Source organism: Phaethon lepturus, unplaced genomic scaffold (genome assembly GCF_000687285.1).
Source record: "Phaethon lepturus isolate BGI_N335 unplaced genomic scaffold, ASM68728v1 scaffold20123, whole genome shotgun sequence".
Classification (NCBI taxonomy): domain Eukaryota; kingdom Metazoa; phylum Chordata; class Aves; order Phaethontiformes; family Phaethontidae; genus Phaethon; species Phaethon lepturus.
Window position 1 is genome coordinate 5,838 of NW_010527466.1, and position 23,436 is coordinate 29,273.

The 23,436-nt window shown below is 44.5% G+C and overlaps 1 protein-coding gene across 1 annotated transcript in view; it reads right to left on the bottom strand.

Annotated features, from left to right (window-relative positions):
- Positions 1-2,762: 2,762 nt before the first annotated feature.
- Positions 2,763-23,436, bottom strand: part of KTN1 (kinectin 1 (kinesin receptor)) — a 53,992-nt gene continuing 33,318 nt past the window's right edge. Inside the window, exons 29-43 of the mRNA XM_010283392.1 lie at positions 23,297-23,365; positions 22,859-22,896; positions 21,839-21,929; positions 19,682-19,768; positions 17,784-17,873; positions 16,575-16,655; positions 15,476-15,565; positions 15,295-15,387; positions 13,906-13,977; positions 13,376-13,459; positions 13,098-13,181; positions 10,621-10,704; positions 9,215-9,307; positions 4,370-4,493; positions 2,763-3,257 (exon numbers count right to left, since the gene is read on the bottom strand). Coding sequence (XP_010281694.1) covers positions 3,253-3,257; positions 4,370-4,493; positions 9,215-9,307; positions 10,621-10,704; positions 13,098-13,181; positions 13,376-13,459; positions 13,906-13,977; positions 15,295-15,387; positions 15,476-15,565; positions 16,575-16,655; positions 17,784-17,873; positions 19,682-19,768; positions 21,839-21,929; positions 22,859-22,896; positions 23,297-23,365 — 1,185 coding nt within the window. The 3' untranslated portion in view covers positions 2,763-3,252. The remainder of the gene's footprint in view (positions 3,258-4,369; positions 4,494-9,214; positions 9,308-10,620; positions 10,705-13,097; positions 13,182-13,375; positions 13,460-13,905; positions 13,978-15,294; positions 15,388-15,475; positions 15,566-16,574; positions 16,656-17,783; positions 17,874-19,681; positions 19,769-21,838; positions 21,930-22,858; positions 22,897-23,296; positions 23,366-23,436) is intronic.

Here is a 23,436-nt window from a genome sequence, read left to right on the forward strand (position 1 = left end):
CCGGCCTGGCTGGAGACCGAGGGCTGAAGCTCTGCGGAGAACCGGGGGCTCGGGGCGGGCTGGGAAAACACGCCGAGCACCAGCTCTACCTCTGCATTGATGAATCAGCTGGTTTTTCAGGGGTTGGGTTTTTTTTTTTTTGGTCTTCACATTTTATGTCAGCAGATGCTCAGAGCGGGAGGGATTTCTTAACTGACCAAATCAGCAAGCTAAAGCCTTCCAAATTTGAGGCGACTGCCAGCAGCAGGGCTGTCGAGGGCTGGAGAGGACACTGAGATGAAACAGCATCCATCCCCCTTCCCACTGCTCCTGGGGAGCCATCCTCACCTCTCCTCACCCTTCAGAGCACAGACTGGGGTTTGCTCAGCTGAGCTTTTCAGGGGATCTTTTCACAGCCGCCTTTAACACCTCTGTACATCTCCTAAAGCAAAATAAAAACCTGCACTTAATTTCAAAATGAAAGGTCTGACATCCTCTCCTGGGAGGATTTCTGCCAAGAGAGGAAGGGAATGACACTGCAAATCTCTCCTCTTTTAAACCAAGCACTGCAGCAGCACCTCCACCCCCTGCTCCGCAGCTTAACCCAACAGTGAGTCAAGAGCCTGGAGACACAGCCAGGTTTCCATCTCCACGCTCACCTGCCTTTGCCCCTCCCAAGGCCACATCCAGATGCCCTCCAGGTACAGCCATCTCTTCCAGGAGTGTTTCTTCCTTGGGTGTGACACCATCAGCATTTACAAAGCCATCTTTTTGGCGGAAAAGGGGAAGTCACTTTACCTGGAGACCCCAGTTTTCATCGGGACATTACCTGTGCCAAGCTCCAGCCGAGCTGTCGGAGAGGGAAGCAGGGTGAACGCAACACGCTCTGCCTTCACGGCACCGCGCTGGGGAGGAGCGGGCTGCCTCCAGATACAGGTACAGGTGAATCAACCCTGCTCCACTCGGTACCTGGGCAACCTGCAAGTCACCTACCACCAGCTTTCCCAGGCTCTTGCAAAGCAACTGCCCCACTCAACACAGGGAAGGAGGCCCACCACGGAGGGACTTCACTGGTGCCCACCTGCATGCTCCCCAACCAGCAATGCGTATGCACACTTCTGTGTTACCCACAGATACTGGGAGAACGGATGTCTGGTGAGCTTGAGGAGAATGGGAAACAGCTCCTTGTGAAGATTCCCTGCTGTCCATTGCCCTCATCCGTAAGGGGAAAGGAGAGGAGCAAAAGACACAGCTGAGACCCAGATGCAGAGGAGCCAGATACAGGGGAAGGTTGACCTTCTACCCAACTGCACACCAGAAAGCAGGTATGATAGCAGAAACTCGGGTCTGCTCTCCAGCACAACCACCACAGCCAGCACTGCCTCCACGACCATGTATTTCAGGAAGTGACAGCTCCAAAAGAAGAGCAGCTTTCCAGCTGTGATGGCCATGGGGACTCTCTAGATGGGCAGGACTGAAGTCAGAGCAACACCACAACACCCCCAGCCCAGGCTACCATTGCTAAAGCTTGTGGGTTACGTTCCTAAGTAGTTTCAAAACAGTCAAACCTGCACGGATCTATGAAGCTGTTACTTACTCAAAAAAAAAAATAGGCGTCCAAGACATCTGCCAAAGGATCAGCCTCTGACCATGACCTGAGCAAGTGCTGAGACACTCCAGGGCTCACATTTTCCTTACATCTAGTTGCAGGGGATGTCCCTGGCACTAGAAACACTTTCTACTTCAAAGCACCTATAAAAAGAGGTAGACTAAAGACATTTGGGTTTTTACTCAATGAAGTAACATCTCCAAGGAACATGACAGCTTAATGGCTACACAGTTGAAACCTAAGGGCAGCTTTTGTACAGAAATGCAGGTTTTTCAGTTTTCTTTCGCTCTTCTGAGCTATTTCATAGCTCTCAGCAGGACTTGCATCACCCAGGAAACCACTGAGTCTACATAAGGAAGAAACTTCTTCACCGCCTGTCCAGTCAAGGGCATGGGTGATGAAGGACTGAAATATTAACAAAAAAATCCCACAAAGGCAAGAGTGAAAAGCTCAGGGTGAGCAGTTTGAAATACTTTACCTCTACAATTAATTCACTTTGGCTCCCAACTGTTTTGTTGCCTTCCCTCAGATGATCACATCGTCAAGTGTCATCAAGAACTCTGCAACACCTAGCCTTGCTTATTGAAGAAGCCCCTGCAGAGCTGAAGGGTTCCTTTAAGACACACTTAAAAACCCAAAGCAGAGGAGGTCCACCTGATCTCTCCATACCCCCAGAAGAAACCCTGTCCCAAAGACCCTCCCCAGATTTGTTCCCAGTAACAGAGCATCCAAACTCCCACCCCAGAGGCAGGTCCAGGGCAAACAGAGATACTCTGTGCTCTGCTGGTGGTCAGGCAGGCTTGGCTGATGTGCCCATGAAAGCTGGCTTTGCCTTCACAAGCCAATGTTTCTACCTATTATTCCCCCTTGTACTCCCCGATTTTTCCCAAAGATGATACACAACATGGAACCACAGTTCACACAATGGTTTGCTAGGGATTTCTTGGTTGAGGGTGGGGTGGGGTATAACCTTAGTACCTTTTCTTTAAAAGGAAGACTTGCTCTTAAATTTGCAAGCACACCAGTTTGCCTCTTCTCAAGCTCGTGCCTCCTCCTCTGCCCAAACACAAGCACACCGAGCGCAGCCTGATGCTCATTTTAGGGAAGAGAAAGGTGGAAATATCACCCAAGTCATCCACACTCAGTTAAAAGAAGAGAGCAGGAACACCTTGAATAATAGCATCCCTTTATTTGCTGACACCATTACAAAAACTGATTACATTAGCAACCAAAAAAAAAAACGGAGTGTTTACTTGAGGTTGAAGTCAGAGGCAGCTAATCCCAAAAATGTAATTAAGTAAAACAGTGTACAACATCAGTATTAAAACGTTATATCCCATTGGTGACTTTACCATATTGGAGTTTTCTGAACAAGTTTTATTGAGCAAAATAAGATAAAAGATTATGTGTTTACTGTCTCTCTAGGAATGTAAAGGTCTAATTATCCAAACAGGTTTGTTTTTATTATAAAACTAAACTCTGGAGGTGTCTACAGAGTTGGGTTTTTTCTTTAAATCAGTAGTCTAACAAGGATTAGAAAAGACAAAACTCTGTTCAGTGTTTCTGACGAAGTAGAAAGGGTGAAAACATAAATAAGGCTTTAATTTGGCAAAATATAATACAATGCCTTCTGCTATCCTCAAATTAACGATTCCCCCGTGACTTCATTCTGCAAGAGAAACACAAAACGCTATGTCAGCCAAGCAGTTTCCAATGGGCAGCGTGCAAGCAAATCCACGCCTCGCCGGCGCTTCAGCCGCCTCGTTAGCATCAGCCCGTGATGAAGCCCAGAGGAGCAAGCTGGGATGGTGGAGGCTGAGCAGAGGCCAAGGTGTGGGAAGCACCTTCCTACCACGTGCACCAAGCCCATCCCATGAGACTGGGCTCACCCCACTGTGAACATCCTGCTACCAGCACTCAAGGCCAGCTCTGCTGCCCACACAGTATAACAGAGGCAGGAGCATAAAAAAAATACACCTAATTAGGAAAAGAGCGAGTCCCCATCCTCAGAGGAGAGGGAGTTCTGACACTTCTTGTAGCAGCTCGTTCAGTGCCAAGGCTTTGCTGCCTCCCATACTGAACAGCTCACAACCCGCCTTCAGACCCAGCTCACAGAACATCTAGCAGAGGCCCACAAGCCACATCAGCTTCCTGAGAAAGTTTAGTGCCTCGGGTTTATCCGAGCATTAGGTAACTTTGGGTCAACTTCTTGAATGGTTTACCAGCATGATGCAGTCAACCACAAAGGCCCAGGTTTCCTAGTTGGCTGTATATTAAAATAAAAGCCTTGTTCCTGTGTCTATAATTGGATGAAGAGTTCAATGCCAGACTTCAGATATTCATATCCCCGTGACCACAGCAAGTTGTTGCTGTTAACTCCGTGAAAGCCCAGTGGGTTACTTTATATCCTCCATCCCAAAGCAATCGGAGCATGGAAGTGTAGACGTTCTGATTGTGTAGCTGGGGCAAGGGAAACATGGCACAGGCAGTGGGAGAACAAAGCTTTGGGAAACCTGCTGCATGATGTGGCAGGTATCCGGAGGGAGGGACAGTTACATGCCCAGAGAAGGACATGGGGATGTGAGATTAGACCCAGATAAGTGAAGTATGGATCCAGAGAGGAACAAATCCAGTGCCTACTAGAATGTTTTGATGAATTGCACATAGACAGTTTCAGATTTTGACACCTGACTTGTTAAATCTGAACAGGGTCCCACCATCAGACCAGTGTCCTTCCTGACAGCCACTCAGTTCAACTAGATGGTCCCCAGCCACACCTACCTACTAGTTGGTAGTGTTCTCGTCCCTTTGACAGCATTTGGCTTACTGACACAAGCAGCTTCTTGAGATGACCTACATCCTGGTTAAGATTCATCACCACATTTAGTCTTTTATCAGTCAAATCCTGGAAGAAGGGGAAAAAAAAAATCATTAAAAAGTCATTTACAATCTAATTACCAAGAAAGCCTAGAATTAGATCCTCCGTATAAAGTTACAACTCCTTGCGCAAATGGGAACAATTCCTGTAAGTCAGAGGGTTATGGCCACATTTAAAAAGAACACTGTTCAAAGTCAAGAAGCCTGTTCCAGGGAATTACCTGCACATGCCGAACGCCAGCGAGAGCATCGCTGACCTCCAGCTCCCACCCTCCCTGCCTGAGTCACTGCTTCCAGGAATTGTGCTCATAACCACAGCTGATCCGGCCTCAGAAGTTATGAACCCACAGCCCCACAAGCCTGGCTGAAAACCCAATGCAGACAAGAGCATGTGCTTTACTACAGGGGCTGCTAAGCACAGTGACAGTGTACCCAGTGGAAGGGATGACTTCTGACCCCTGCAGCTGTAACAACAAGGCTGCTGGACCACCAAGGACTTGGTCAGTACTGGGGATGGTGTCCTCAGCAGTATGTAATACCCAAGCACAAGGCAGCTCCAGCTGGGAAACCATTTGAAACAGCTGGCCAGAGATACACACCTTTCCCCACCCACAACACAGCACCAGCACTCCTCTTCAGACTCGGGACATGGGCTGCTGCCCACCAGCAATCCCACGGGTTCACCCTCTGCTCTGAGCCGCAGCAAATTTCCTGCTTGCCAGTGACACCCAGACTTGGATGAGGGCTTCACAAAGCAGTCTAAGCACCAGTCAACACAGAGAAACGGAAGAAAGCAAGCTATCAAGAGCTAGAAAACCGATTTCTTGCTCTGAAATGAAAATGCTGAGCCTGCTTTTTTAAACAAAAATAAGTGCACTTTTTTTTGTTTTAATGGAGTTCAACAGTTTATTAATAGGGAAGTGTCACAACTCAAAACAGCCTCTTCCCTTTTTGCCTGCTCTCCTCCCCAAAGTCAGTCCTGCTGAGCTAACCACACTATAATCCCTGTTTTATTACCTTTATTGATTAGCCCCTCCAGAGACATATGATGAACTCCACATCCAAAACACACATTACTACCCTGTATTCAGCTCCAAAGATGGACATCCAGCTAACCTGTAGCAGAGCTTTCCCTTGCAATTTAAGAGCTAAAAATAAGCAAATCTGCCTTGGTGTCAGAGATACAGAAGTATCCAGTTCTGAACATGAGCACAGAGGGGTTCACAAGTGCTCAGCATCGGCCACCTCCGCTCCAACTGAAAGCGGTTTTACTAACGGAATGAGACTGATGCATAATGCTGTTGCAAATCTCTCCCTAGAGATTCAGGGAAATTAGAGCGAGTTCAGAGAAGGCCACTTTCCCAGCTCCCATTTGGCTGGAAATGCTGCTAGACTTGCTGTAACGCAGAGCGGGCAGTAAATCAAACTCAACCACCTGCACCATTACAGAAACTACTCTGGGCTGAGGCAAGAGAACAAAGCAATATATTGCTAAGCTCTTAAATGCAACTGGTAAGCATTTTTCTACTGTACAAAAAATCATTGTGAGTCTGTATTAGGGTAGCCTTAACCTATTTTACCCTTATTATAGTAGAAAACCAGGTCTGTCAAGACTGAGACTTCGCTTAGCAATCTCATACAGATTGATGAAAGTGGAAAGGCAAATGCAATTAGCATCCCAGCAAATGAATGAATCACAGCGCCGCCCGACAGCGCTGGGTATGGAAGTGTACGTGCATTAGCGTAGAAACCATCACGAGCAGAAGCAATGAAGGAGCCTCTCAATTCACTCTCAGCCCTCATCAAGGAGGAGCTCTCCTCTTCCTTATTTACCTCCTCTCCCTTCTGTTTTGCAGCTTCGCTAATCTCGGGCAGTACTTACTCATGAATTACAGACACATCTCCAACCCTCTTGGGGCTAATCCTGACCAGCTACCAATGGATTTGGGCTCAGCACAGTCATGCTGCAGCTTCTGCTAACCCAGAAGTGCAAGGCTGCCTTGAGCAGTCGTTGCTGTGCCCCAGCGCCACGCTCTCCAGGACTCGGGGGAAACCATGTCTTTGGGGTATGAGGATGAAGAGAGGAAGAGGATGGCAGTGGGGAACAACCAATTACCCTAGTAGCTATGACAAGCTTTCCCCTCTGCAGTTAAGAACCCTGAAGTTTATGCACACTCCCAAACATCCCATGGATAAGCAGGCGTCTGGAAGACCTCGGGGCTATGTCTGCAATTCGGATGTGCCCTCTGAGAGGCGCTGCACTGACAGATTCTCCTCCACCACGGTTTACATGTACAGCATTCCCAGTTTTCAATGATGGAGTGTTTTACACTGAGATTTAGAGGAAAGCACATTAGATTTCATATGAGACTCAAAATAAGTTTAGTGCCTAAGCCAGCTGCTGAATATAAATTACTTCCTTAAAGCATACTAAAAGGCACCCTTTAGACATCATCTAGTCCCATAAGTGACAAGGAAGCTGATTAGAAAAACAAAATGGTCTATTTTTAAATAGGAAAGGAGTCTAAAGAAAACACACAGAATGTGTTTGAGGGTTTACGCAAGCATCATTTCTCAATTTTGTGGGTTGGTTCCAGTACCCAGAAGGAACAAATATGCTCATTTTCAAGCATGTGTTTTCAGGTCCTTCTTAAAAAAAAAAAAGAGACACTGTTGCTAGGTGGAAGTGGCTGGAAGACTTTTTTTTAATCTGAGAGCTATTTTAAGCTAAGTTTTTAGGTTTCTGGGGAGACAGCTGCTTTTTTTTCCCCCTCAAAAAAAAAAAGCAGCAAAAAGGGCTTAGAGAAGAAGATAATGTTCTAATTTCCGCCTCTGCCTATAGCTACCTGTCAAGAGCGCTGTTTAGACAATTAACACATTTTACTAATGAAGGCTTAATTACAGGTTTATTAGGACTGTTTTTCCACACTCCTCTTCAGAATAAAACGATGGATATTCTGGAGGAAACCTGGTTAGGGTTCCACAACGTGCCCACGCAGCTACAGCAGAGCAATGCATGAGCCAGAGGGGCCATGCAAGGTAAGGCTAAAGCAATTAAATCAAACTAGCATACCCGGGCCACCGCAGGGCACAGCAGTGACGCTCGGCTCAGGAGGGCTCACCAGCGTCACCAGCCACAAAACACCACGTCGCTGTTCTGACTTACACCACTTGGGTAAGCCATAGAGGCATAGCAGAGAGCAAGCAGTTTGGCACTGGTTTGAGGAGGGCTTTTCTTCTCCAGCCTGCTGCAGACAGGGACACAGAGCACCCAATTGTCACCGTCACCGGTCTGGTCTCCTGCTGGCAACACAGGAGAGGGCTCGGCAGACCTACCATCCCTCCCAGGAAAGCAGCTCACTGCATTTAGACATCCATGGTCTCACAGGCCCAGCTGCACCTCTGGCTCGGACATTGTGAGCCCACAACGCAGGGGTTGATCAGCATCCATGAGTGAGCACTCTGGAAAAGCCGTTTCACTTCTGCTAATGACTACAGAGGCAAAGGCTTTTCTACCGTACTCCTCAGAGGAGTCCTAGCTTCCTCTTGCAGCTGATGAGGGTACTTATTCTCAGCAGCTAAAAGGAGTCAATATAAATTATTTGTCCTATCAGCAAGTGTTCCTCTCCCCCTCAAATGACAGCATTTCCTTCCACTCTATCCATCAGAAGAAAACGGGTAATGAGTTCCACTGACACCATTCAGCTATGTAAAACGTGCTGGGCAGGCATCTGCTTTAGCCTTCCTCTTCCCAACTGCCTTCTGGAAAGCTGTTCTGAAACTATTTTGAAGCTGGTGTGAAAGCTCTCATTTCCAGAGACAGAGAAGCCCAGTTACAAAGCCACAACTCAACCACTTGTACAGGTGATGTCTTTTTAGGGCCAGCACTCTGGGTACCAGCTACACAAAGCACTTCAGCAATCAGCTGTGCTCAGAGTAACCCACAGGCTCAGGCAAGTCACCTGCAAGCATGGAAACAGGCCACCCCAGACAGAGTCCACCCAATTCCACACCCTGCAACCGTAATGCCAGTACTGGAGGACATAAAAACACCATCAATCTGGAGAGCTGCCTACCCACAGCACAAGGCAATGCTCAAGTCTGTTGCTTACTGAAGCTCAGGTTAGTAACATTTTGCTGCTGGACCACTTCTAGTGAGCCAGGACCAGCTGAAGTTGAATTTGAGCACATACCAGCAGCTAGGGACAGGCTCTTGCCCACGGCTGCAGAGGACCAGAAGGGTCAATGTTCTGGCAAGTGACATCGCATTGGTGTTACAGGGCATGCAACACTGCCTTCTTTCATTGGCTTTACAGGTGTCAGAGCAAACAGTTAACATTTTAAACTCACTTAGTAATCAGCAGATTTATTTTTAGCCTCCCTTCTTGAAAGGGCAAGTCTGGGGATCTTCCCCAGACTCTTCCCACTTTTGCTCAAACCAACAACCCTTTGTAAGCAGAGATCTGATGTCCAGAATCTCTCCCCTTCCTCCTTACAAATTTGAGCTACAGGAAACAGGTCACAATCCAGATGACAGCAGAACTCCTGCTGCTTGGAAAGATGTCAGTGCCCTTGGGATACAGCTCCAGGACACCACCCTGACAAGTTGTAGGATACGAAGTTTCATCAAGCCTTAATTTACCATCAGCAAAACACATCCTGTTCATTTGCTGGACCTCACTTCCCAAAGTTCACATTTTGCATGAGATTTGCATTGCCCCTGAGCATGGGCTCAAAAGAAACACTCACCGACTCTGTGCAAACATCACTGTTTTCAATAACATTGGTGTCCCCAACAACTTTTCCAATTTCTCTCTCAAGAGATGCTAAAGACTCCTGGGCCTGCAGGGGAGGGAAACACAAAAAAACAGGGAGGCACAAAAAGTTAGCAAAGGCTGAGACGCAAACCCCCATCCCTCCAAAAGCACTAGAGACACAGGGAATCACTGTTGAGGAGGAAATCTGTTTTGTGCCAGATTCACTCAGGGGACAAACACATTTGCTAAGATTGACATGTCTCCTTACAATCAGCACGTTGCATGTCAGCCTGCCTGCATTTGAAAGCAATTCTACAGGGAAGCTTTAATAGACTCATGTCAAGTTATTAGGTAAAAATTGTACAGCAAATTTTTTGTGCGAGAGTAACAGCACAGGCAGGTCTCCAAAACCTTAGTCATAGATCTGCATTTATATAGAATACACCAGGAACCAGCACAGCTCACTTCGTATGTCAACATCCAGTATAATTGTCCTGAGCGAAATGTTTTAAACACCTTACTGCAGCAGGTCTCCTTAGTCTTCTCACCTCCCAGCAGTGCTTTTTGTGATCATCTGTCCCTGGTCCCAGGACAAGACCTGCCCCACCAGCAGCTCTCCCCACTCCAACCCTGCAAGAACGCAGCCCAAATTCCTTACTATGCATCCCCCACAGAAGGAACAAGGTGTTATACAGTCTGCAGCCAGAGCTCAGCCACTCTGCAGGCTATTCTTGCCTCCATTTATCAATTCTCCCGCAAGAGGCTCATTTCTGGGGTGACAGACAGCAGTGAGACCTCTCACACTTAAAAGATTTCCCACTCCAATCCATCTTGCAAGAGCAGCCACTGAAGATGAGCAGAGGTAACCCACCTGCTTGTGTCCTCAAGCTTGCACAGAGCTAACTTTAAAGATTTGCAGTCTCCTGGGTTGTAGCCAATTTGTAACCACGTGCAAATGGGCAGATGGCTTGTAAATCAACATGTAACCCACTCCCATTTGACACTGGGTTTAAAAGCTTCAGGCTGTGGTGTGGGTGTGGGGCTGTGGGATGGGCTTTTTGTTAGGCTGGGTTTCTTTATTTAAAGAATTAGTTGTCAACCCCAAATCACCACTCACTCCCACTGGCACAAAATTATCATGGACAACAGACTCTTTCAAAAAAGGCTTTTTAAAAGTGCAACAGCTCTGTTTATCATTTCAACAGACATGCAGATACCTTATATGAGCTCTTACACCCACAATCCCAGTCATCTGGGGAACCAGTGAGTAGCATGAGACACCCCACAAGGCAGACAGTCTGTACAAGCTGATCACCACATTTTTCAGCACTGCAAAACTACAGATCTTGAAGGTTTCTACAACATTTAGACCTGCAACTGTTAAGGGTCTCTGCTTACCTTGGGCAAGTCACCAGCTACCTTCTGTCTCTCATTTTGATCAACTTTGAGTCTTGATAGTGTTTCATTTAGCTGCGTTTTCAGCTGCAAAATAGTAACAAAGAAAATCAGTTTCCCTCAACACAGAGATTTCATCTGTCTGTCCCATGGATTAACCCAGTGCACACTGACTGCAAAGGGAGTAAGATTACTAACAATCATTGCACACACTGGATTAGTCAACATGTATGATGAGATTTAAAAGGACAGTCAAGGAAGAGAGACTCCATCTGTAAAGATAATTGTAAAGAATGGAAACTAAAGAAGAGAAGACACAGGCTGGCATCAGCTTCACCAGAAGTGGTTTCAACTTTTAAAACTATATTGCCAGTAAGAACATTAGCCATACTGACAGTACATAAGCCTCTCCAGCACTCTTATCACAAGTCAGTCCCGACTTCCACTTAATTCACAGCAAATATGCAAAAATGTAGATTGTTATCTTCCTAATTCAGGCTAAACAGTCACTTTACTGCTGAATAAACCAAAAAGCTCTACTTGTCATCTTAATAAAGCACCACTTACTACAACTATGTTGACTTAACCAGTCTGTTAATGTCACATCAAGGCATGAATCACTGACAGGGGTATATTAAGTTGTTGATTGTGTTTAGATTCAATCCAAAAAAGTAAAACTATTTCAGTCAAGAGGGATGAATACATTGTACTGGCTGCCCTTAAACTACAGCCTTCCAAAGGATATAAATATTTTTTACAAAATATTTCTATTGCTCTTCAACACAGCATACAGAACCAGGCACAGCACTTAAGGCTTGAGCCTCAAATAGGAGTGCTAACAAGAAGCTCGAGTGCCAATTTTGTTGGATTTGTGCCTCTGAAGTGCACTGTGCTAATGTTCACTACTCCTGCTGCCAATCTTCTTGGGAACCAGCAGGGGATTAAAGAAGGGAACAATAGGCTACTCAGAGCCCTGAATTCCCACTGATTCCAAACCCACGTATTATATTTGTCTTACCCTTGGCAGGTTTCCTCCTTTGGAGCACCTGTACTGGTAGATGCTGTTTTTCTACATTTTGAGCTCCTCTGCAGTTTCAGCTTCTCTCCTTGCTCACCTTATAAGTTAGTGGGAAACACATTTTGAAATCCCACCATTTCTATTCCTCAGCCTCCTCCTACCTACTGCAAAACACACTCATATACACTGGACAGCATTCCAAAGCCATCCACATGAAGGTAGTTGTTTACCACCTCCTCACACTCCTAACAGCACAGCATCATCAGATTGCAGAGTCGAGTGGCCCTAGCAGGGAGCTCAGCTTTTTAAGCTTTTGTTATTACAAACATAATAGATTGTTGCCTCTCATATTCAAGAGGCTGGCATTTACTGATTAATTCTAAGATATGCATTCAATTCCCATTTCCCTTGCTTTCAAAACGAGAGGCTTTGGTTGCTGAGGCAGGATGCTAATCAATGCTGTACTAGACTTGCCAAGCATACCATTAAACTTAAGCAGATTGTTATGGTGGGTTTGGTTTTTTTACATCAACTATTTTAACCCCGTTACATTAGCAGCAGTACCCTGGTGAGACCAGCAGCTCAGCCTGCAGGGACAGCTTGTCCCATCAGCTACTCTAAAACCCACCAAAGACACGGTGACAAAAGACAACCTTCTCCAATCCTGGCTCAAGAGCAAGAAAGCACTGTTCAAACACAAGCAGAGGAAGAATTTGACTGCTCCTGCAGCCTTAACAAAACAAAACAAACACCACACACACATCACTGAAACAAATGAGGTGTGAAAGGACTCAAACTGGAAAACCACGCATCTTCGGGTGTATAGGTCTGGCCTCAGTTAATCCAACTCCTTCAGAAAACCTGATACAGGAGCATTATTGGCTGGAGAGCGTTTCTAGCTAAACACACTGTAAAACAGTGCATGCACCAAGCCAGAACAGCTATTCAGCCACACCAGGATGCCAGCTGCTGAATGGCTGGATACTCTGAATTAATCTAATGTTGGTTTTGGCCAATTTCGGTACATACAGAGAAGGATAGAAAAGGCTCTGCGCAGTCAGAGCACAGATACCACAGCTGCATCCTCAAAAGCTTTAGGGGAAAGAAAAAAAACCCCACAACCAGAGAATTATCCTCAAGTTAAACTGATGAGAGCATAACTTCTGTTGCTCCAAGGACATTATATTTGCTGTTGCGTACGTCTGCACTGTAAAACATTGATTCTCAGGAAGTTTCAGGAATGAAAGTCTTACAGACTTTGGAAAAGGTCTTCAGAACCAGACATGCTATTGTTAGGAGCAGTGAAAGAGACAAATTGTAAAAGTCAGACTACATAAATGATTGCAATGGACAAAAATATCAAGCTGAAGAGGTTAGCAGAACAGACAGATTTGAAATAAGTCTCCGCTTCGTAAGTATGCTGGGAGCCTAGTTTGTGCCCAGCGGAGAACAAGCTTCTTACCAAATTTAACTCTTCATTCTGTCTTACTGCTTCAGAATATGAATCATCAAGTTTTTTCTGCAATTCAGTCAACAGATCTTTGAGCTGAAATGAAGTTTAGAGTTTTAGGATTTGTCTCCTTAGGATGCCCACTTTTCTTCTGCTCAGTTATTAGTGTGTCGCTCTACCCTAAGGTCACAAGCATATACACTCCTCAGCCACAGGGGCTAAGCATTAGATTAGTTTGCCAGCCAACTGGTAACCAAAAGAAAAAGCACAGTTTGGTTAATTATGTTTACCTCTCTGACTTCTGAAACATAAGTAGATCGTTCTATTTCTGCCTTTTCTAGTTCACTTTCCAAATGTTCTCTCTCTTTTTTAAGCTAGAAACAGAAAAACAGAGTTAAAACAGATGTTTTCAGTGTTTTCTTGCAGTGTAATTTTCTTGATTTATTATTAGCTATAAATTTCTATCAAATACTCCATGACATTTAGAGAGCATTTCAAAACCAGTGATCGCACAGCACAGATTTAAACCGTTACATTTCAAAAGAGAACAAGAAAAAGAATCAAGCCCAAGATCATCAACAAGCAGTAAACTGCTCAGTCTCACAAAGGAAAAAGCCCCAGTAGGTAAGTACAGAAAACCAGGACAATTTCCAGTATTCAGCTTCTGTCCTTAAAAACACTGGCCAAAAGATTCAGCTTAAACCGCAGCACAGGCTGCACTACTTAGAGAAGTCCTAGGAAGTTCAGACTTGCAGCATAAAGCCTAAATCATGTTTTAAGTAAAAGAAAGCTTCAAAGACAAAAAACCACCTGCACGTACAGTTTCAACTTCTTTGATTTCTTCCTTTAACCGTTCTACCTCGTGCTCCAAAGAAATGACCGAAGAACGCATCTGCAGTTTTCAAGAAAGATAAATATATCATTTAGTTGGGTTGGTCTAAGACAAAGTCTCCATATACACACAAGCTTGCTTCTAGGATTTAAAAATATTAAGGATGAAATCAGTGACTGAATAAATTAAGATACACACTCAAATAATTCAACATACTGAGTCTCTGTTAGAACACCTTTCCTACCTTCTCCCAGCGTAAGAACTTCTCTGATAGATAAGAGCCTAGATGCCTGAAAGATTTGGAATATAAGGACTAAGTCAGTTGTCCATTAGTCATGGTAAGGGAAATATCTTTCCTAGACAGGGAAGACTGTCTCCATCCGTGTACTACACGTAGCCAAACCCAGCATACTTAGCCTTATAGAGGCTGCATAAGCAGCAGATGGTAGCACATCTACAGTTCAAGATCTGACAGCCTTTTATATGTCCCTCAAAAAAAAAGTTTATAAATCATCTGTTTGCTCCAGGCTCATACTTATGCTTAGTAAATCTGAGTGCCAGAGTACTTCAGAAATAATTTATTTAAAAAAAAAAAAAGACCAGTTTGACCTACTTTAACTCTAGATTAGGAAAGAAACATAAAAGGCTTTTTTCTTACCACTTTTGCTAGTAACAGAGCCTTCCTAAAAAGGAAAGCTTTGCAGGCAATTTCAAATATAATTACTTGATCATAACAGATTAAACAGTATTTTAACAGCTTCCAAAAAAATTGTTATGATTATATGATACTTAAATTTTAGCACAAAGAGTCTGTATCTGATCACAAAAGGAGTCTGAAAAACTGAAAAAAAATTAACAGAAATACAGTCTGAGTTGCCAGGATCAGAAAATATCTATTCCTGGGCACATTAACAGGACACACGTACATTCCTGAATCTTTGGCTTCCTATCCCATCAGCATTCACTATTACTACGGGCTATTTGGCTGCCTCCTGCACCACAGTGCAAGGACTGTAATGGTCAAAGACCTCACACCCATGCTGTTCATTTGTTCTTGCTACTCTAAAGATGGCAACAGGAATTGCCACACAAATCTAAAGACACCAACAATTCCTCCACTTTTTACGTTTTTTAAATGGAAAGATGTTTCTCAAAAAACTAGAAATCACTCAGCATGAAACTAAGTATAAAAGCACCAAAAATTCTCTCGTTTCAAGGTGGGATTATTCCTATCGTACTGGTTTCAGGCTTCACCTTTTTCATCCACTGGTCACGCACACAAACCAGGCAGCCGAGGCTGTTCTACACCAGCCTTCGCAACGCTCCAACACCCTCTGTGACTTCAAGCAGAAACTGCCTGGCTTGCTGCAAAAATACCTGTTTAAGTTCCTTCTGTGATTCTTCAACTTTTATCTTCCATTTGCTTTCTTCCTCTTCCACACTCCTCTGTAGTCTTTGTAAAATCCCCTCCTAAGAGAGAGGAATTTGAAAGCTTACAGCAGAAGAAAAAGGCAACTTGCAACATCACAAGGCACAGGCGACCAGACATCCTGCTTACCGTTTCCGCCAGAACCGATTTGTATTTCTCACACTCCAGTTGCAGCAGTATGTGCATTTCCTCGGCCTCCTTCAACTTCTGCTCCATAGCCTGGCAAAGGAGAAAAGGGACCAGAAAAGTCACATCTCAGCCGAGAGATCTGAGTTCTATTATTTATCTTATTTCAACAAGCAAGCTGGTATCATTCACGTTGGCAGGTCTTCCTTTCCAAACCATATGAAGACAACAGCAAGTGCCATGTTCACCTATAACTCTCAATACTCACAAATTTTATGAGTTATTGCACTAATTCTGTCTTAAAAAAAAACAATTACTTGAAAAACAGAACAGGGATTTTGAATTTCATGAACATTTTCAAAAAGCACCTTGTGGGGTTGTGAAGATGCAAATACATTTCTGGTTTACAAGATGCAAATATCTATAAAACAATTTTCTTGTCACCTGTTCACCAATTAGAACTTCACAATTCAGAGCACAATCTGCAAGATTTATTTTGCCCTTCTGCTCCACTCTGGTGAGACCCCCCTGAAGTGCTGCATCCAGCTCTGGAGCCCTCAGCACAGAAAAGACATGGACCTGTTGGAGAGGGGCCAGAGGAGGTCACAAACATGCTCAGAGGGATGGAACACCTCTCCTGTGAGGACAGGCTGAGAGAGTTGTTCAGACTGGAGAAGAGAAGGCTCTGGGGAGAACCTTAGTGCAGCCTTCCAGTACTTAGAGGGGGCCTATATGAAAGATAGGGATAGACATTTTAGGAGGGCCTCCAGCGACAGGACAAGGGGTAATGGTTTTAAACTAGAAGGAGGTAGATTTAGACCAGATCTAAGGAACACATTTTTCAGTGAGGGTGGTGAAACCCTGGCCCAGGTTGCCCAGAGAGGTGGTAGATGCCCCATCCCTGGAACCATTCCAGATCAGGTTTGGACGGGGCTCTGAGCAACCTGGTCCAGTTGAAGATGTCCCTGCTCATGGCAGGGGGGTTGGACTGGATGAACGTGAAAGGTCCCTTCCAACCCAAACCGTTCTATGATTCCATGATTCTAAACTGGAAAAATATGCCATGCCACACACAAGGAAGCTGTCTACCATTTGAGCCTACCTTGACATCTTCAGATCCTGAAGCCTCTCTCAAGTATTCTTTAGCCATCTTTTCAAACCCACATATCCACTCACTATGACTCTGTTGGGAAAAACATTCAGTTAAAGCTGAGAATAACCTCAATAAATTTATCTTCAGGACATTTGCCTCCTAACTGCAGGCTTACGGAGCAGTCTTTCAATCCCCTAATTCCCTGGAGCTAACGTGCAGGCTGACAGCAGTTGTTCAGCTAGTACCACACGAAGCCGAGCAGAGCTGACAGTCGGCAGGCAGCAATCCAGGAACACGAGGTTACGAGCAAGACACAGTTCCTGGGGCTTGAAAGTGCTGAAATAGAACTGGGTGACAGAGATCTCCCTGGAAGTGTCGGGGCTCGACAAGAAGTATTTGAAGACTTAAGGGAATCTTTTCCAAAATCCCTGAGCAGTTAAAGTCGATGCCTGCCATGTAATTCTAGGGACCTCACTAGGGAGACTGAAGCCTTACAGAAACAGACTTTTTAAATACTATTTCTAGTTCATCCGGAGACTAACTTTAGCACATTTAGAAATATTTTTAAATATGGATATACAAAACCTCTACATGTTACAAAAGAAACACAGACCCCAGTTTTCCAGCCTCACTTCACATCATTCACACGCTCTAAGCCACACAAACCCAGCGTACTTCCCTTGAAAACAACTGAAAGCCACAAAGAATGTAAAATTGGGAATTCGTGGTTTTCAAAAGGAACTTTGGGAACAAAACAAACCCTCTCCAATTGTATTAACTGGCACCAAGGCAGCACAGCCCCTCTGGAAAGGGGAGGGGGGGAGGGGGGGGCAGCCACATCTGCACAGCCGGCGGGGAAAATGGATCCCCATCGTGCCAGACAATGAGCAAACAGGCAGCAAACCTCATCCACCCCTGAAAATTTACTATCTTGGTTAGACACAAGATAACACACACAGACGAAATACACTGGGGCAGTTAAACACACAGGATAACAATCACTTTTTTTTGTTTTAACACTTTTCTTGAAGTAACCACCTGCAGCTTTGCCTCTTTGCTGTTGGCAAGCACAGGTATTGCCAGCAGAAGACACTCATGTCCCACTGCAAAAACCCTGGGGCAGAGGGGACCGCAGGGAAGCGCTCCAGACTGCCCAGCACAGCAGGACCAGAGCTCCCCAGCCCCCAGCAGTAGGGTAGGAAGAGCCACTTCTCTTACCACATTAGAAGGAAGAGAGACTTTAGGGAACAGCTTCTGGAGTAGCTGGCGTGTCTCTACCTCGGCAGCTTCCAAATGCTGTTGCTTCTCCTAAAAAAAGGAGAAGGACTCATGTGAAATTGGGCAACACGCTCCACGGACCTGGCAATAGCCTCTTTCTTTGCCTAGAGTAACTTACTTAACCCAGAAAGTCAATTAAGCGAGAAAGGCTCTATAGTCTCTAAAATTGCCAGTAAACTGCTTCAAAAATTGACACTGAATTGCTTCAGAATTTGGCCTTCATGTTTGTTTGTGCTTTTAAGCTTTTATTTTCATTAAGTTCTCCTATCTAACCTATTTGTACAGAAAGTACACCATCACTCCCTTGTTCACAACACAAACTACACTGTGCTGAGTAACTGCATCCACAGATCACACAGACCCTGCCACTCAAGTTGAGTGATCTCAGAAACAAGAAATTTGGTCAATCAATGATTTTTTTAAAAATCCATACTTATTTTAAACAATTTTAGGTGGGAAAAAAAATCACCATAAATTAACATCACCGCATCAAAAACGGAATTCAAGTCAAAAGGAAACTTTGTGTTAATGCACATTTGAACCAGGCCAAGAAAGCGAGACTATATCTTCTAAACATTACTTTTAAGTACTCAAGGAGACCATTAAATCCTCCTTCCCCAAGCTTGGATGCAATGAGAAATAATTATTAGAGCTGTGTGACAATCTCCAAGTTTTCTTTGTCATTGCTCTGCAAATATAAATACACAGAGCCAAGGGCACCACCGGTCCATCGTTCTATTTAACATTAAAAGCAGACCAGCCACAGGACATTTGCTTGCTGTGCTTGTGGCAGATTGGTTTAATTTAGCCATATGACACCAAGGCTCTCATAAAGGTTAAATGCAGAAAGCCCGAACTCCTGCACAGAAGGCAGCTTTCAGCAAGAAACCTTCACTAATATTTGGGTTTGTTCTTTCTTTGACATCAGTGTTACTGCGCCTTGCTGTTCCACATTCCTCTGCTGCAAGAGATCGGTGGCATTAGTAGGTTGAGATTCAGAGACAGACATGGACAGGAGACATTAGGTTGTGTAGCTGCGCTAAGTGTGTTAATTTTCAGAAATTTAGGAACCACCGAGAAGTGGCAAATGGTTGTTTGATGAAGTCTTCTGACTGCAAGAGAAAGCAGGCAAGCGTTAGCACAGAGCAAAAGGCACACAACTCCTCTGAATGCAGGGCCGAGCAAAGAGCAGAGACATCTCCAAAACGCAGATGCACAATCCCAAACCAGAGCTCCTCTGCTTCTAGCTACCTGACTTGTGTTGTTAAAGTTATTTTGATGCTTTTTTGGAAATCTGCATAGTGACAATTAACACCAAATCATGTTCATAGCAAATGCAAGCTCCTTTTAGAGCCATTCACACCCTGTATCACTTTGAACATTGGCTCTGGATGGGACCTGTTGAGCTTCATATTCACAGCTGATACCATTTTTCTTGAGAAGTTCCCAGGTTTTTAAATAATAATCTAGTTCTAGTTCTCCAAGGGTCCAATAAGTTTATTCAAGCACAGTGAAAGCCCAGTAGATGAAAGCAGGTTGCTCACCAGCACAGTTTTTATTCTAGTGCTCCCCACAAAGAAAAAACAATTCACAACAGCTCTAACAATTATGCAAACGGAAATCAAAAAACAGCATGCCCACAGATTACAGATTAAAAAAACAAATAAAAGAAACCTAAAGACAAGAGGAAGAAGCAGAGGTGAGAGTATATGAATGATCACTCAGAACAGACTATATTTAAATTGCAGTAAAAGTTAAATGCCTCCATTTCATTTAAAAAACCAGCTGCAGATCTGCTTCTAGCTTAACGCATCATTTCTAGCAGTTAACATTACAACCTTGGCAGTCTTGTTCACTTTGTCCTGCAGCAATTTTTCAGTTGATGCCAATGCTTCCATTGCTTTCCAGTTTTTCTTCCGAAGGTCCTAATCATTTTTAGAAAGAATGATTTCAGTTCAGCCAATATTCAAACTGTTTCCGCTTTTACTTCAGAGATATATTTTGCATTACATTCCACCATTTGCATTTAAATGCTGGTTACTGCAAGATGATTTTGTCGGGTAAAATGACATACACTAGCGAAAACAAGTGTGATGTTCAAAGAGTTTGAATGAAAAGGGGGGGGAAAAAAATGCCAATTTCTGCCCAACCTGCCCCCATATCCAAAACTGATCCAAGTGTTACTGCAGAGCGTAACACTACAGTGACCCCACACTTTGACTGCACTTGTAAGAAGAAAGAGGGAAGTTTTCAAAAGTAGTGAGGAACACAGACACCAAACCACAGATTACACAGAGTGTTAGGCATGTCGCGTTGCAGAACCCAGCATGGAGGTGTACACATTTATGCCCCTGATCTTGCAACCAGATCTAGCTGCGCAGATCCTTCGGCCTCAGCCCAAACCTACTACACCAGGGCTGATTTTAGAAACATAAAGCTCAGGACCTTGGTTCGCAGCATTCACCCATGCAGCGCTCTCCACTGTGCCCAAAGAAAACTGGTTTGCTCACCAGTGCCCTCCTGGGAGGTTTTGGGATTTCACCAATGGCAAGCACACCCCAGATCCGCATGGAAACACCACCGTGCCGTGCTGCGCTCCTGTATCTTTCTTGGCGAGGTCATCAAACGTGTACTCCACAAGAGGTCAACACGCAAGCTCAGTTAGGAGGCTGAGAGCTCTTATAAAAAGAGCCTCGCAGCTCTTATCTAGGAAGGATGGTGGGCCTTGTGGGGAGGTGATTACAGTGCTTGGGATTTAGATTTTTTTTCAACTCTCACAGCAATCTGCTTTAGCAAAGGGGTATTTTTGAAAGGCTGCATTTTTTTAATTCACTATGCAAAGTGGCATCCAAACCCTAGCGTGTACCTACACTAGTTTTACTTTACCAATTCCATTTGCCTGCTATCCTAAGGGCTGTTTCACAGGACGTAAGAACAAGATCGGCTAAAATTGCGATGTCGAAAAGCTGGGACCTACAGGCATGGTCTGCCCTCAGCAGTAGTCAGACTTCTGCTTCCACCACAAAGGGTACTTAGACCACGTAATTCCCCAGGAAACAGGTACACATATGCTCTACCTTTCCAGCTCACCTGTCTTCTGACACTACCCAGACACTTTCCCTGTACTTTATTTCAGCTCTTAAGCAACACTACTTGCTCGAAAGCTCACATTTTCAGTATTTTTCTTGTGCATCTTCCTTATATCATCCCATTTTTAAGTAATAGAGCTTACTGCATGGCATTCATTGGATTTTATAGGCTATCAAGGAGACAGGTGAGCTAAAACCCCTGTATTTTAACAGCTTTCTTCCACATAACTTAAAAGATGCCATTCTCTTGCCCTGCACACATAACGTATTACAAGGAGGTAACTTCACAGCTCTGTGATGGAAAATACAATCTTTACTTCCACCCACCAACAACCCATACTGCACCATCAGCAGCTGCTGTAAAGGAAGGCTCGCTGTCCTTCCCCTCTTTCAGAGGAGCAGGATTAGTCACTCTTAGGAACGGGAAGAGCCAGATCCCAGACCCCTGAAGGTAATGCCTCCTCCCATGTCCCCGCACAAGGGCCATAACTCAGTCAGAGTCCCCTTCATCCTCCCACCCTCTCTCCCCAAGGCCCCTCCTCTTCCCTTGGCAAAGGACATGTTTCTGAACAGGGCTGACAAGGCTTGAATCCAAGTCTGAGAACTTGCTATGGGATGTGTCCCCCAGCAAGTCTCCTCCCTCTCATCAATTTAGCAACTTGTCAAAGAACTGACAAAACTTGGAGCAGTAAAGTAAGGTAAGCTTAGTCACTCCCAAGAAAAGAGGAGAGGAGCGTCCGGGGGACACAACACAGTAGACAACTATCAGAAACATTTTCTTAGCAGAATGCCCCAGGCATTGAGGAGTGCTGTGCACACAGGTTTGGTTGTTCTTTGAAGTTTGGGGTTTTTTTGTTTGGTTTGTTGGGGGTTTGGGGCAGGGGGAAGGCCATGGAATTTCCTTACGTTGTTCTTTTTCCTCTGTTGCTCAAAAGCATTTCTCTGAGAGGTGAGCTCATTTTGAAGACTGGCGATTTCCTTTTCTTTCCCTGCAACCCTGAATTAGCAGAGAGAATTATAAACAAGTCAGGAGACATTTAAGACATTTCAAGTGAAGCACTGACACCCCTTCGTGTACACTAACTTTCCTTCCCTTCCAGCAACACACTCTTTGAAAAGCTGCTCTCACTGACTTGGCAGTACTGCTTGCCTCCTACTGCTCTGTGAACTGCGGACTGCCAGAGCAAAGCCCATTGTAAAGCTGTTGTTTGCCTACAACAGGCATCTGCACACATTTATCAAGGCCACAGGAAGGCAACACATTAGATGAGGATAAGTCAGCCAGCCCACGCTAGTACAATGCCACAAAACAGGCACTGCCTGCTGGATAAGAGCATTCTTTTTCAAGCACCTAGTCCACAATTTATAAATCTTTTAACTTAAAAGAAAAATAATTCAGCCAGTCAAAAATGCATGACAGTGGCAATTTGCGTAGCACAGCATAAGCCAGCACGATACTAACTTCTACATAGTCCTTTAGTGCACTTCAGCTCTACATTATACCACACTTTTACCCCTGAGACTTTCCTTGGGAAAAGGTTTCTACCAGATGATTTTATAATATGAACAACAACCCTCTAAGCTGAAGTTCCAAGAAAAAAGCTTGTCACTTTTGCTTGAAACACCAACATTTAACTCTTCAGACACAGAGCTGAGCTGGCATACATTCAAAATTAAATCAATCATGGCTTCCTTACACTGTGGGCACGACATACTGCATACTGCAGAAGACTGCAGCTGAGGATTTTTAGCATGAGCAGAATCTCTATGTTTAAGTTTCCTTAGACAGTAAAGTGGGGTTTTTTTATTGTCCACTTCCAACTCACTGTTATTATGCATTTGGCATTTATTTCATCTTTTAAATTTCCTGAGCGATAACTAAAATGAAGCGCTTATCTATTGCGTTCAGCTTTTGGCAGTACTCACACTTGCAGAAGCTCCTCACTTTGGACAGCAAGAGATGCCTACAAACAGATCAGAAACACATTAGGAACAGATCAGCAGCAAAGAGTGATGCCGAGGGCACGATCTGCCTTGTTAACCAGGCACTGCTGCAACACTAGCAGCTGCACTCTTGGCCTTCGAGGGAGTCCTGTCCAGCCTCTTTTGGCCAGAACATACAGCATGTAAAGACAGGGGTGGAAAGCTAGACAGGAACACAGCAGGCGTGCACAAGACTGCAAACTCACACGATAAAAGGGAAGCAGGAACAGATATGCAAGCCAGAAAACCTAGCTGAGTGTAATCCTGAAGCTGTCCCCAGATTTGCATGGTCAATACAACTACTGATTTTCCATGCCATCCATACAAGCTACCACCACCCTCTCTGACTTCACTCAGTAACACTGCAATTGGAAGCTCTACCTGTTTGCAGTTCTCCTGCTTTAATTCTTGAATTTGAACTTTAAAAGATTCATTTTCCTTTTGCACATCCTGTTGAAAGAAGAGAGGCAATATATACATTCATGTATACATACAGATACACACTTGCGATACATACACTC